Source organism: Rhinopithecus roxellana, chromosome 18 (assembly GCF_007565055.1).
Source record: "Rhinopithecus roxellana isolate Shanxi Qingling chromosome 18, ASM756505v1, whole genome shotgun sequence".
Classification (NCBI taxonomy): Eukaryota; Metazoa; Chordata; class Mammalia; order Primates; family Cercopithecidae; genus Rhinopithecus; species Rhinopithecus roxellana.
The window spans coordinates 39,723,061-39,737,040 of NC_044566.1; the positions used below are offsets into that span (position 1 = coordinate 39,723,061).

Consider the following 13,980-nt stretch of genomic DNA (forward strand, 5'->3'; position numbering starts at 1 on the left):
TATGATAGCCTCACATAATTTGAGTTCCATAAACTATTTTTCTCTGTTTTTTTTCCTGTACTCATCTTAGCAGCCAAAGGAAATATAATTATCACCTTATTTATAAAGCTTATCTTTTTTCAATTATGGTAATGTGTTTCTAACTTGCCATTCTTAATATATGACCATAAATCCCACTTCTATACTTACTGCTAACACTTCATACTTGTCTACTGTTCTTTAACTAAAAGTCCTAATTCTCTGTTTTACATTTTTAGTAACATATGGATTAGTAAAAACGTGATTGTGATTTAGATTCAAATGAGGAATCTGATGAATGATATAAGCCTCCCATCTCCCTCACACGAATTATATATACAAACAAGTTTACCCATCAACTTAGAGGTTAGGGTCACCTTCAAGCTTATTTTTGGATAAATTTACCAGCCAGAAACCCTGAATTAACAATGCTGTACATAGAGAATTTTGTAGCAAATTAATTTAAACTTACAAGACTCAGAATCAAAGAGAAGTAGCCACTCTTCCTCTAAGTTGAGTGAACTTAATGATCTTATTAATTTTTCTGTACCCTACTTAACTCATCAATAAAGTTAAGTTGGCTCACTTGGTGTCTAGAGGCTCCTTAGCTCCAATTATTAAATATTCCATAATTCTAATTGCTAAGTACTGTTAAATCATAACTCTCTACTATTCAAGTACATTTTATTCCTCTGCAGAGGTTGAAATACCATGCAATGAAGCTTTGAAAATCACACAGAATATGCATTTACATCAATGGATGATCACATTAATACATCTTAGGTCAAATAATTGATAGGAGACACTGTATTATGATTAGGCATTTTACATGTATTATGTAACCGATGTTCACAAAACTTTTGTATGGCAGTATGATCACATTTTATAGATAAAGAAATTGAATATCAGAGAAATTAAGTGATGTTATCATAATCATATAAGTTGCCATGAGTCAATCAGTGGCAGAGATAGGATTTAGATCCATGATCCATCGTCATACATCATTTTCCACCATCACATTTCACTTAAAAATAGTATTTGATAAAGACATTTAAAAATGTGAATACATAATTTAAAATGTGTTTTGATGTTCACTTTTATTTATTTATTTATTTATTTATTTATTTATTTATTTTATTTATTATTTTTTTTTTTTGAGACGGAGTCTCGCTCTGTCGCCCAGGCTGGAGTGCTGTGGCCGGATCTCAGCTCACTGCAAGCTCCGCCTCCCGGGTTTACGCCATTCTCTCGCCTCAGCCTCCCGAGTAGCTGGGACTACAGGCGCCTGCCATCTCGCCCGGCTAATTTTTTGTATTTTTTTTTTTTTTTTTTTAGTAGAGACGGGGTTTCTCCGTGTTAGCCAGGATGGTCTCGATCTCCTGACCTCGTGATCCGCCCGTCTCGGCCTCCCAAAGTGCTGGGATTACAGGCTTGAGCCACCGCGCCCGGCGATGTTCACTTTTAATATAGGGTTTTTCAGTACGTTGAATCTATTGAAACAGCATCACACATCATTACCTGTGGTGGAAGCAGTGGCAGTCTTATAAAGGCAAGGAGCATGCTCAGGTCGTTGCATCTACTCTGCATGTCATACTTGACCCACATCATCAATGCATGGAAAATGGTTTCTTCATCAGGAACATTGACATCATCACTGGCCAGTAGTTTGTGGAGCTCCTCAGCTGGAAGGAGTAAAAACTCTTGATTTCTGATAACTTCCATTATGTTTTCCTGCAGGGAGAAAACATCTTGGCATAAATTCTGTTTCACTTTTATTTAGCTAGTAAAGCATTTCAGAAAGAAATAAGAAAAGTAGTCAATAACCTTTGTTCTCATTATAACATAATCCTTGAGACTCAATCCTTCAGAAACTAGAAACTGTTAAGATGAAAGCATTGTAATTGTAATTGAAGTGTAAATGTGTCCCAGACAGCACAGATCTTGTAATAAGTGGAGGATTATAATACTGAGCTTTGTTATGCCGGCAGAACGTGCTAAGTGATTAAATGTTCAAGTTTCAAGTGTACTGCTATATAAGATTTGGTGAACAGGAAAAAATAACATTTCACATTTTTAAAAGCTTGACTGTATATATATAGACATATATATGAGAATCAGAAAATGATACTAAAATTGCATAGATAAAAGTAGCACTATAAGATGCACCATTGTTTATTCAAAAGAGAAAGAATAGGACATATAGGCCACTGAAGTCACAAAATCCAGTATGCTCCACCCTGCTATTATCTATTTTCCCTCCCTCCTTTCACGACAATTTATTTGGCTTAATTCATATTCCCATTTATTTTCTTCGCGATTGCTCCCATAATCTCTTAATTACGCTGCCTAACTCTATTCTTAGATTCTCAGTTTCATCCTCTATCATGATGCCAGAATAATATTTCCAAAACATAAATGTGCTCGTGGTTTTATTCTGAAGCTTTTGTTTTGTTTTGTTTTGTTTTATGATTTCTCCTTATCTTTTGGTTCAAATTTATTGTTTTAGCAAGCTGCTGTTCATACCTTTTCTGGTTCTCTTTGTTTTTCAATTTGCCATCTTGTTTGACATGTCCTCCCTCATTTACTCCATTGCTTAAAATGACTTTTATCAACCTTGCTGTTCTAAATTTCTGCCACATTCCAAGATTCAATTCAAGAGCTACCTATTATATATGGTTCCTCAAGTTTCTACTGAGTCCCATTTGACCTGGTGACGCCTTCACTATCCCCTTATGGTATGTAGTGGGTATATCCCTGCCACAGCAGATACCACACTGCAGCCTAATCTTTGGTAAACGTAGACAAATTTTCACAAATTTTAAGCTGTAAGACCCTGATTTATATAACCTTGTATATCTAGATCCTGGCAGAAAGCCTAGAAAACAGCAGAGGAGCAGTACGTATTTGCTGAATACATGAATTGATAATCTCTGCAGAGAAAAATAGAATTGTAGAAACAGCGCAGGATAGTACAGTGTTTTAACAACATGTTTTTAAAACTACTTGTCAAAAACTTTCTTACATTTTAAGCAAAAAGGCTTCTGTGGACGATACATGTTTAGAGAGAAGATAGAGATTCCGTTGTTTGGCCTTCTCTGCTCCACCTCTCCCCATGTCTCCTGGGATAGCTCCGTGATATAACAAACACTTCTCAGGTTCTAGTTTTAAAGCCACAGTGGTGGCAGCAATATCCACAGGACACATATTTTAGTATAAAAACTGCAGTAGAGTGACACTAAGACTTGCAAAGAAGGCATTGTGACTATCCTAAACAGAGTAGAGGATTCAGCAAGTCACCATTAATCTGTATGTTAGAGCAGTTTCAAATTTATTTTTTGAGGAGAAACCTGGCCTGTGTTATAGTATATCCTTGGAGCTGAAGTAACTTCAGCTTTCACAAAAGGGCACTAACTTACTTTCTTTCAGGGTGTCTGTCATACATTTACATTAATTGTATAATAATAATACAATTTGTAAATAATGTCTTTATTTATACTAATTGACTTCCCAGAATAACTGAAAGTAGTTATTTCGGCTCCAGTAAATTGTTTTGTTCCTTGTGTTTCCTTTGGGTGCTATGTCAATTGTAGATATCCAATAACTATTCATGTAATTAACAAATTAAGTGTTCTGGGATGTTTTACCATCAGATTTAAAAAAAAAAAAAAAAAAAAAAAAAAAAAAAAACTACGTTAAGCTAAAGATGTTCTGAAGAATCTTTGAAAGATTTGTCCATCTTTTTTTCCAGTTACTAAAAAATCTATGCCTCCATTAAAATACACACAGAACTCTATAGCTAGGCCATCAGAATATAGTGAGGGATATCATAAAAAACAGCTCTATGAAACTCCCAGTGGTGTCTGTCATAAAGATACTGTTCAAGGCATATTTCATTATATTTTATAGTGTCCTCTTTATGATGACCCTTGGGAGAAGTTTCTTTCAGGTTTTAGCAGCAAGAATAATTGCACTTCTCCTGAATAAATTGGTTTGCTTTTATCATGGATGTTGTAAATTATGAAATTCATCAGATTTCTCTTTTTATTTGGCCTCCAGAAAACTTAGAGTCAAACTGAAATCTATCTGGTAGGAACGCTATAGACTTCTATAGTTTGATTTCTTTTTCAGACAGCTCTGATAATAGTTTCATTTAATACCACTACAGCAGTTTTTCTTTTCTTTTTCTTTTTGTTTCTCATCTAACTTAGAGAATATTCAGGTAATTTTGTATTTTTGGACGTTACACTAAATCTTTTGGTACCAGCAGCACTGTTTCTACAAATTGCTGTAAGTAAATGGGACCTTAGGAGCTGGTATCACATCTTTCACACTTACCTACATATTATTACATAGGTGTTAATTTTTTTTCTTCTACATTTTATTGAATTGCTCAAGTTCTCCTTGCTGTTTCCTTTTTTCCATCAAGCCTCATTTTAATGATACTTTGTTTGTGGTACCTACACTGTAGGTTCTGGAAATTAATTGTTTTAACATCATTATGTGTTATTGCTAAAAGAGAAAACATAAATTCAATGAGTTTCTTACATTGCTTGCATATGTTAGCAAACTCCTTATTGTCTATGAAGATCATATAACAAGAGGCCTGGTTACCTTTTGTACAATCTCTTTCTTAGGTTTATCCAATCATCCATTCGGCATAAGTTTATTGAAACCCTGATATATGGCCCTGGTAATCATCATAAGGACAAAATGGATTTGAATAAAAAACTCGCCATGTGGGAGACACCTATAAAAAGTGCAGTATCTGGAAAATGATAGTAGTCAACTGTAGAATCCAGCTTTTCAAATGAACCTAGAATATTAGAAAGGAGTTTAAACCGGAAAATGGGAAATGGAGACATACGGTATTCTGGCCAGTGAAATCCATATAAAGACATAACAACAGGGAGTATAGTGTGTGATGCCATAGTTGAATATATTGAATCTCATATGAACACACATACATACATACACCCATTCTCTACATATGGGTTAAAAATGCTTGTTATAAAGAAAGATTTTGGCAACAAACGTAAGTTGCCATTTCATAAGACAGGATAGTTATAAAAATAAAGGCTAAACTACTATTTACTGTGGCTTCTTCATAACATTTTAAAATAATTTTTCTAGCTAAAAAAATGTAGTTTTGTGTTATCCTGAATAGATGGAAGTTTGGTACTGGTTTTTTTGTTTGTTTAATGATTTCCTGGACTTAATATAAACATATTTTCTAATATTCATTTCTTCTGTGCATTAATTAAATTATGGTCTTCCCCCATTAATTATTGTTAATAATATAAATATAACTGTTTTGAAATTTTATTAGAAATATAACTTTTTTATCTGAAAATTAGCTGAAAACTAATAATATTGTATCAAACAACATAAGTAAATCCCTTCAACTATCATCTTTTTGTTATTAGGTTTAAAATATGGATATTAAACTATAGCAACATATTTTATTATTGTTTAAATAACTTTAATTTTGTTTACTTAATGAGTAGCTAATATCAAACCAACACATTATATACTATATGTTTAACTTAAGAAATCTCTCTCTCATGGAAGTCTACTGAGTTAAGACTTATGTCTTACCATCTTATATTCTGTGACCATTAGTTAATTACAGTCAACTCCTAGTCACTGTTCTAAGCATTATGGAAGGAAGATAAATCCTTTGTCAGACCACTGCATAATCTCTGGCTTCATTTCAATGCCCCAGAGGATAAAGAATTTATTTAATTATCTGACTAAATAGTTATTGGTTAGAAAGATGAGTTCTTAGGAGGCTCATAATGCCAAGTACCTGAAAAAACAAAAGGGGATCCTGGAATTTGGCTACATCCTCTGGTTGAGGTTGATTAGGTAAGTATGAAAAATATAATCTTTGGGTCTAATGTTTTGGGTCAAAGATTTTAAAATATCTAATTCTGTAAGAATCCTTTGCAAGCAAAGTTTTGAGGGTTTCATGATATATGCATGGTTTTACTATTTTAAGGATTGAGATTGAAAAATTCATCTTTTGACTTCGGAGGCAATGTTTTTCCTGTTATGTTATGTACTAGATTGAAATGAAATTTTCAGTCTTCTATTTCATTGGATCCAAAGGTACAATGTAGGCCACAGTGGCTGTTTCCCCAGAGGGCACAGGTGGTAAACCTTAGCCACAGCTTTGGTGTTCTCTATCAAACAGCTTTTCATTTTTTACAACAGGGCCAGATTGATAATTTTCTAAATCTTTAAGATCTGCTTCCCTTTTGATTTTAAATTCTGTCTTTGAATTATTTCCATTTTTTTGAAATTTACTATAAGCAGTTGATGGAAGCAACGTGGCTCCTTCGATACTTGGCTTAGAGATTTCTTCTGCCAGGTATTTTGCCACTCACAATTTCTTCTTTCCACAAAACGCTGGGATGCAAATACAATTCAGCTAAGTTTATAACAAGGGTCACTTTTCCTTCAATTACCAAAAACCTATTCCTCATTTCAATCTGAGACCTCATGAGGGTGGTCTTTACTGTCATAGTTCTACCAACATTCTGATCGCAATGACTTAGGTAATCTGAGACTTTCTCTACTGTTATCTTCTGAGGTCTCACCTAAATTTCCCTTTACAGTTTGCTCAAGGCAATATCAGTTTATTCTAGCATACATTTCAAAACTCCTCCAGTCATTATTCATTACGTAGTTCCGAAGTCTCTTCCACATTTTTAGCCATTTGTTATAGTATCAATTTCTCAATTCTCAGTATCAATTTCTGTCTTACTTATTTTCTGAGCTGCTATAAAAACCATCTTAGACTGGATAATTTATAAACTACAGAACATTTTTGCTCACAGTTATAGAGACTAGAAAGTCCAAGATCAAGGCACCAGCAGATTTGTTGTCTGGCGAGGGCTCCTTCCTTATAGATGGCATTTTCTTGCTGTATTCTCATAAGGCAGAAGAAGCAAACAAACTTCTTCTGGCCTCTTACAAGGGCACTAATCCCATTTATAAAGGCAGAGCCCTTATGATCCAAATACCTCACCATGTCCTTTAGCTTTTAATATAACCACAGTGGGGATTAGGTTTTAACATATGTAATTTGAGGGGACGCAAATCATAGCAGCATCCCTTCCAAAGGTTATATTTAACATTAACCTAAGAATATGACCTTAGGTGGAAATAGGGTCTTTGCAAATATAGTTGATTAAGTTAAGAAAAAGTCATACTGGATTGGGATGGACCATAATCTAATGACTGTGGTCTTTCCAAGAGACATTTTGAGGCACACAGATACACAGTGAGTAGAACTCAGTGTGAAGAAATGAGAGACACAAAGGGAAGAAGTCTATCTGAGATGGAGGCAGAGATTGTGTGTAGTTATGCTACCACAAACTGAGGAATAACAAAGATTGTCAGTAACAGAAGCTGGAAGAAGCAAGAACGGATTCTTCTCCAGACACTTTAGGAAAACACATGACCTTGCCCATGCCTATGTCCTGAATGGTACTACCTAGATTTTCTTCTAGGGTTTTGATGGTATTAGGTCTAACATTTAAGTCTCTAATCCATCTTGAATTAATCTTCGTATAAGGGGTAAGGAAAGGATCCAGTTTCAGCTTTCTACTTATGGCTAGCCAATTTTCCCAGCACCATTTATTAAATAGGGAATCCTTTCCCCATTTCTTGTTTCTCTCAGGTTTGTCAAAGATCAGATGGCTGTAGATGTGCGGTATTATTTCTGAGGACTCTGTTCTGTTCCATTGGTCTATATCTCTGTTTTGGTACCAGTACCATGCTGTTTTGGTTACTGTAGCCTTGTAGTATAGTTTGAAGTCAGGTAGCGTGACGCCTCCAGCTTTGTCCTTTTGACTTCATGTCTAAAACACCAAAAGCAACGGCAGCAAAAGCCAAAATTGACAAATGGGATCTAATTAAACTAAAGAGCTTTTGCACAGCAAAAGAAACTACCATCAGAGTGAACAGGCAACCTACAGAATGGGAGAAAATTTTTGCAACCTACTCATCTGACAAAGGGCTAATATCCAGAATCTACAAAGAACTCAAACAAATATACGAGAAAAAAACAAACAACCCCATCAAAAAGTGGGGAAAGGATATGAACAGACATTTCTCAAAAGAAGATATTCATACAGCCAACAGACACATGAAAAAATGCTCATCATCACTGGCCATCAGAGAAATGCAAATCAAAACCACAATGAGATACCATCTCACACCAGTTAGAATGGCAATCATTAAGAAGTCAGGAAACAACAGGTGTTGGAGAGGATGTGGAGAAATAGGAACACTTTTACACTGTTGGTGGGATTGTAAACTAGTTCAACCATTATGGAAAACAGTATGGCAATTCCTCAAGGATCTAGAACTAGATGTACCATATGACCCAGCCATCCCACTACTGGGTATATACCCAAAGGATTATAAATTAGTCTACTACAAAGACACATGTACACGTATGTTTATTGCGGCACTATTCACAATAGCAAAGACTTGGAATCAACCCAAATGTCCATCTGTGACAGACTGGATTAAGAAAATGTGGCACATATACACCATGGAATACTATGCAGCCATAAAAAAGGATGAGTTTGCGTCCTTTGTAGGGACATGGATGCAGCTGGAAACCATCATTCTTAGCAAACTATCACAAGAAGAGAAAACCAAACACCGCATGTTCTCACTCATAGGTGGGAACTGAACAATGAGATCACTTGGACTCGGGAAGGGGAACATCACACACTGGGGTCTATCATGGGGAGGGGGGAGGAGGGAGGGATTGCATTGGGGAGTTATACATGATATAAATGATGAATTGATGGGTGCTGACGAGTTGATGGGTGCAGCACACCAACATGGCATAAGTATACATATGTAACAAACCTGCACGTTATGCACATGTACCCTAGAACTTAAAGTATAATAAAAAAAAAAAAAAAAAAAAAAAAGAAAACACATGACCCCAGGAACAACGTGACTTTGAATTTGCAGTCTTTAGAACTGTGAAAAAGTAATTGTAATGTATTTTAAGCCACCCATTTTGTGGAATTTTGTACAGCAGATCTAGGAAACTAACACACATCGTTGGAGAAATATATAAAAACTATAATTAAAAAAACTTACTTTAAAAATCTCAAATAAACTTAAGAAAGCATCACAACTATTTCCAATCTTTAAGAATTTCTAAGTTATTTCTTTTATGGAGTAATGCCTTTAAGAAATACTAGTTTTCCCATGTCCCTTATGGAGGATAGCAAATATCAAGAGTTGTAAATACAATCCAGGTGAGCACCTTAAGAGTAAGGCTGCATATATGCGTATTTGTTGCATAGGTCATATATATATGTACATATATATATATATATTTCCTATTGCTTTTTAGAATTTAAACTTTCTAAAAATGCAGAGTTGAGAAAGGCATCTCCCTTCAAGTATCAAGTGTTTTTAGTAACCTTATTGTTGCTGCACTGACATACTGCTGTCAAGATTCTAACTTTTTCAGGCTTTAAAACAAATTTTCCTGGGCTTTCGATTATTTGCCTTGCCCGAATTTTTAATCCCTGTGTCAAAGTTGCTGACTGAACTGTTGAACACTACCTTAGAATTTCAAAGGGAATGGAAACTCTTTATGAGATTGTCACAACTTGTTATTCTACTGGGGAGAATGCTGAAGCTGAGAGGAGCTCACATATAGTCATACTCATGGTCAAGATAAGGCTAGGATTAGAAACTCAGCCTTTTGTCCTTAAGTCTATGACACTTCCCATTATACTACCTGGTCTACCTATTATTTGATTTTTTTTTTTTTTTTCTGGTTCTCCTCACCCATCTATTTTGAGCTTAATGTCTTACTTTGACCTATGTGACATATATGCACCCTCACTCTTGAGATGCTCACCTGGATTTTATTTACAACTCTTGATATTTCTGGGTCTCACAACATGGTATGGTGATTATGGGTGATTTAATTTGGAGAGCTGGACAGGATTTAGATGTCAACTCTGCTACTTACTGACTGTGTGACATTAGGGAGTTGGGTTTCTTGTATGTAAATGAGGATGAAAATAGCATCTATGATAATGCATTCTTATCAGAATTAGGTATGAAGACTAAATTAAATTTATTATCCTTAGAGGAGTGCCTATCTCATAGAAAGGAACACGTGTTAGCCTATTCTGCATCTGACCCTACCCTTCACGTCAACCTCCTCTTGCTAGCTCTAGAGGCTACATTAACATTATTTTCTCTATTTTTCTGATTATTTAGTCATTCAAGCTGATGGGTGAGGAGAATCCGAAAAAAATTAATCAAATAGATAGGCCAGGTAGTATAACGGGAAGTGTCATAGATTAAGGACAAAAGGCTGAGTTTCTAATCCTAGCCTTATATTGACCATGAGTATGACTATATGTGAGCTCCTCTCAGCTTCAGCATTCTCCCCAGTAAAATAACAAGTTGTGACAATCTCATAATGAGTCTCCATTCCCTGTGAAATTCTAAGATAGTGTTCAACAGTTCAGTCAGCAACTTTGACACAGGGATTAAATATTCAGGCAAGGCAAATAATCAAAACATTCAATTCATGTTTTACGGGATTCTTTCTTTATGCGTAGTATATGCTTAATACTGGAAATACAGAAATTAAAAAAAAGAAAGGTTCTGGCCTTAAGAATTTTACTTTCTAGTGAGGGGGACAGTATAGTATTATAAGATAATTGCATCCATTTATAATAAGAAGAAAAATTTAGTGATTTGAAGAGGATGACAACAGAAGTGAAATAAAAGAGACCAGACTACATTTTTGTCCTTTCTGCAATAACAATTTCCAAAAAAGAAAATGTTTGTAATAGATCATAGATTCAAAAAGCACTAAGAAAATATTAGTGTCATCTGGTCCAATTCTCATTATCTAGACAGAATATCAAATAGGAATTACCGCTATCTAACATATTCTTAAATTAGAAGCATTCTTTGAAATCACTTAATTTAATTCACAATCCATGCACTTTTCTGTGCACTGATTACCCAGTAATTATTTTCAGTGATGGGAAACCCATGACCCTGTGAGGAAGGCCCTATCACTGCTAAATAGTTCTATTAGAAAATTGTCCGATTTTTGAAGTAACATCTGCCTTCTTGTAATTTTCTTTCATCCAAGGGCAAATCAATTACTGTTCTGTTTATCACCTTTGTAAATGCCTGCAGATTAATATTTTTTCTTCTATATATATGTGTGTGTGTGTATATATATACACACACACACACACACACACACACACGTATCTCATTATAAAGGCTAAAGAACTACCATTCTTTAATCTGTATAAAAGGTCCTAACTTTCAAAACCAGGAAAGGATACTAGAACTAAATATATAGTTTTAGTTGAAATTATATATGTCTCTGAATATACCTGCATTTTTCTTATTGCTTTAGAAATGATAAATAAAACAACAATCAGCAGATATTTTTGACTATATATTGCTTATTTGCACACATTTTTATCATATATACACAAATATATACTTGTTTAATTAATATTATTTAAATTACACGACAAAGAAAAGTATTCAAAGAGATGTTAATATGTATAGGTTTAACGGTGTTTTCCTGTTTTCTCTGTATTTTGTTATCAGCTCTTAAGAAATAAACATGGAATATAATTTTTTTAAGTGTTGAAATTATTTGTTAGTTTCTTCCTTAATAATGGTACTATGCAGAAAAGTTACTAAATTCCATACATGTTTTGTTATCATACACATGAACCCTCTGCCGAGTTTCCCTTACCTAGAGCAAAATTACCTAGATAAAACTCCTTGGGACTGAAATGAATGACTGCCTGTTTTCAGTTTTCTTTATTAATTCTATAGCACCCACTAAGTGGTGGCTCCCTAATTCATAGTAACTATATTTTTACAAAATATGAGAGTATTACTTTTTTTAAAAAGAAGTATTTATAATTATCTCAAGACTGTTTCTAGTGTCAGAAATAATTTCTGGTGGCCATTCTTCAAGATTATCATACAAGAGAAAATATATTTTTGTTATTATAACTCCCTTAAATAAATGTGATTCTATGACTGTAAGTGGTCTCAGACAAAATGCTGTTAAATAGATAAGAGGAGTTAGAAGTTATAGTGGAAACAACATTGACTTTTTAATAAGAAAGGAATGCTATCCAATTCTGATCATTTCTAGTCAAGATTTTCCAGGCAAAATGCATTTAATAATTCTAAGACATCATCTCCTCACCTTGAATATAGATTTTATAACCACATTTAGTTAATAAACATTTTGCTGGTTTGGTTTGAATATAAAATGATATTAGAAAAAATAATATTTAAACTTTGGAATGTTATGCAAAACATTTGCAATTATTTTTGGGAAGATTAATTCTTGTAATAATTTGGTCGTTTCTCATACTGGATATATATTGGTCAAAAGTTTAATATGTGATACCTATTGTCTAGGAGAAAGGAACCTATAGAAATGATTTATAAATTTTATTAAAAAAATACTCCAGTCAGCTAAACTATACTACTTCTATTTTTTTGATTTAACAAAACTAATAAACTTCCCAAATACTTTAATTACTTTGCAAAGTTTAAATATACATGTATAAATTATTAGAGTTGTAGTATTTATTTTATAATTAGTAATATTGGGTACATTAACTGCCTGGTAGAGTATAAACTTATCTCTTCTGCCTGCTTGATAAATTTCCGAACATCAGTATTTGCCAATATTCTTTGGGTGTCTAGCAAAGTCGTTGAGAATGGTGGGGCTAGAAAGTTTAGGAAAAAAGATAAATCTTTGTACAATCTTTATAAAAGCCATTTGTTTTCGACAGTTTAGAAGAAAATAGTATCACTGAAAATTAAATCATGAGACAATAACATACCTATGTATTGAGATCTGCTTCTTTTCATTGCAGTAAACTGTCCAGGGCACCTGATCATATAATTTTTCTGAAATGATTTCCGGTGCTTGACGAAAGAATAAAAGTAATGCTCCTCTACAACCTTACTAGAAAAAGAAACTTGCAATGCAAGACAGGATCTCTGCTTTTCCTGCTCTAGGACATCTTTCAGAAAAGTGGCTGGAAGAATCTACTTTGATCTGTAAGAAAGTATGTATATTGTGTCAGGTGGTGCTTGTTCTGTACTTAAAGAAAACTGAAAAAAAAAAGTGTATACCCTATCGTCTCAGAAAAAAAAAAAAAAAAAAAAAAAAAAAAAAAAAAAAAACACTTTCCATGAACTAAAGAATTTTATTGTCAACCTCAGATTTATTTCGTCTTTTGTTCTTATGCTTATAAGTGTAAATGATACTTCACGAAAGCCTGTTATATACATAATTAGAAATAGCTAGACAATTGGGATAAAAAAACATGTGTAGAAAGAAAGAAGTCAGTACAGAAGTTACTTACATAACCACACATTGACTATTTTGTAGTAAAAGACAGCATTAGCATTATTCAATGAGGAATACATTACGATTTTGCAATTTAAGGTCTAAATGGTCTCCACAGAAGCATGTAAAATTTTAATTATGATTTTGCATTCATTTATTGCTTAATAAAAGGATTTAAATTATTTCCCTTCTGAGCTGAATAATTTACTAGCTGCTTACAACCAACATTAAAAAATCACAACACTTATATTAACCTATTTTTGAAGCTTTTCTTAGCAGTAGAAATAAGTACAATAATTGTCAAAGAAATTCAGGAGGAAATGAAAAACAAACTATAAAAATTAACACCAACAAAATCCCAAAATGGAAACTAATGAAAGCATATACTCTACTTAAAAAAAAAAAAAAAAAAAAAAAAAATGGAATAAAGTGTGATAATCCTCTTGGTAGCTACACAAATTTGTAAGAAATATTTCTCAAGAGTTTGTCAAACAATAATTTAGTACCTGCTATTAATGTATCTCTCAGCAAACAAAAGAACCACT

General features: G+C 33.6%; 1 protein-coding gene across 2 annotated transcripts in view; it reads right to left on the reverse strand.

The window, feature by feature from the left end:
• The window catches only part of KLHL1 (kelch like family member 1), a 446,132-nt gene that overhangs the window by 176,783 nt on the left and 255,369 nt on the right, over positions 1-13,980 (reverse strand). For both annotated transcript variants that reach the window (XM_030922205.1, XM_030922204.1), the window contains one exon: positions 1,537-1,749. In XM_030922205.1, the coding sequence (XP_030778065.1) occupies positions 1,537-1,749 (213 nt within the window). The remainder of the gene's footprint in view (positions 1-1,536; positions 1,750-13,980) is intronic.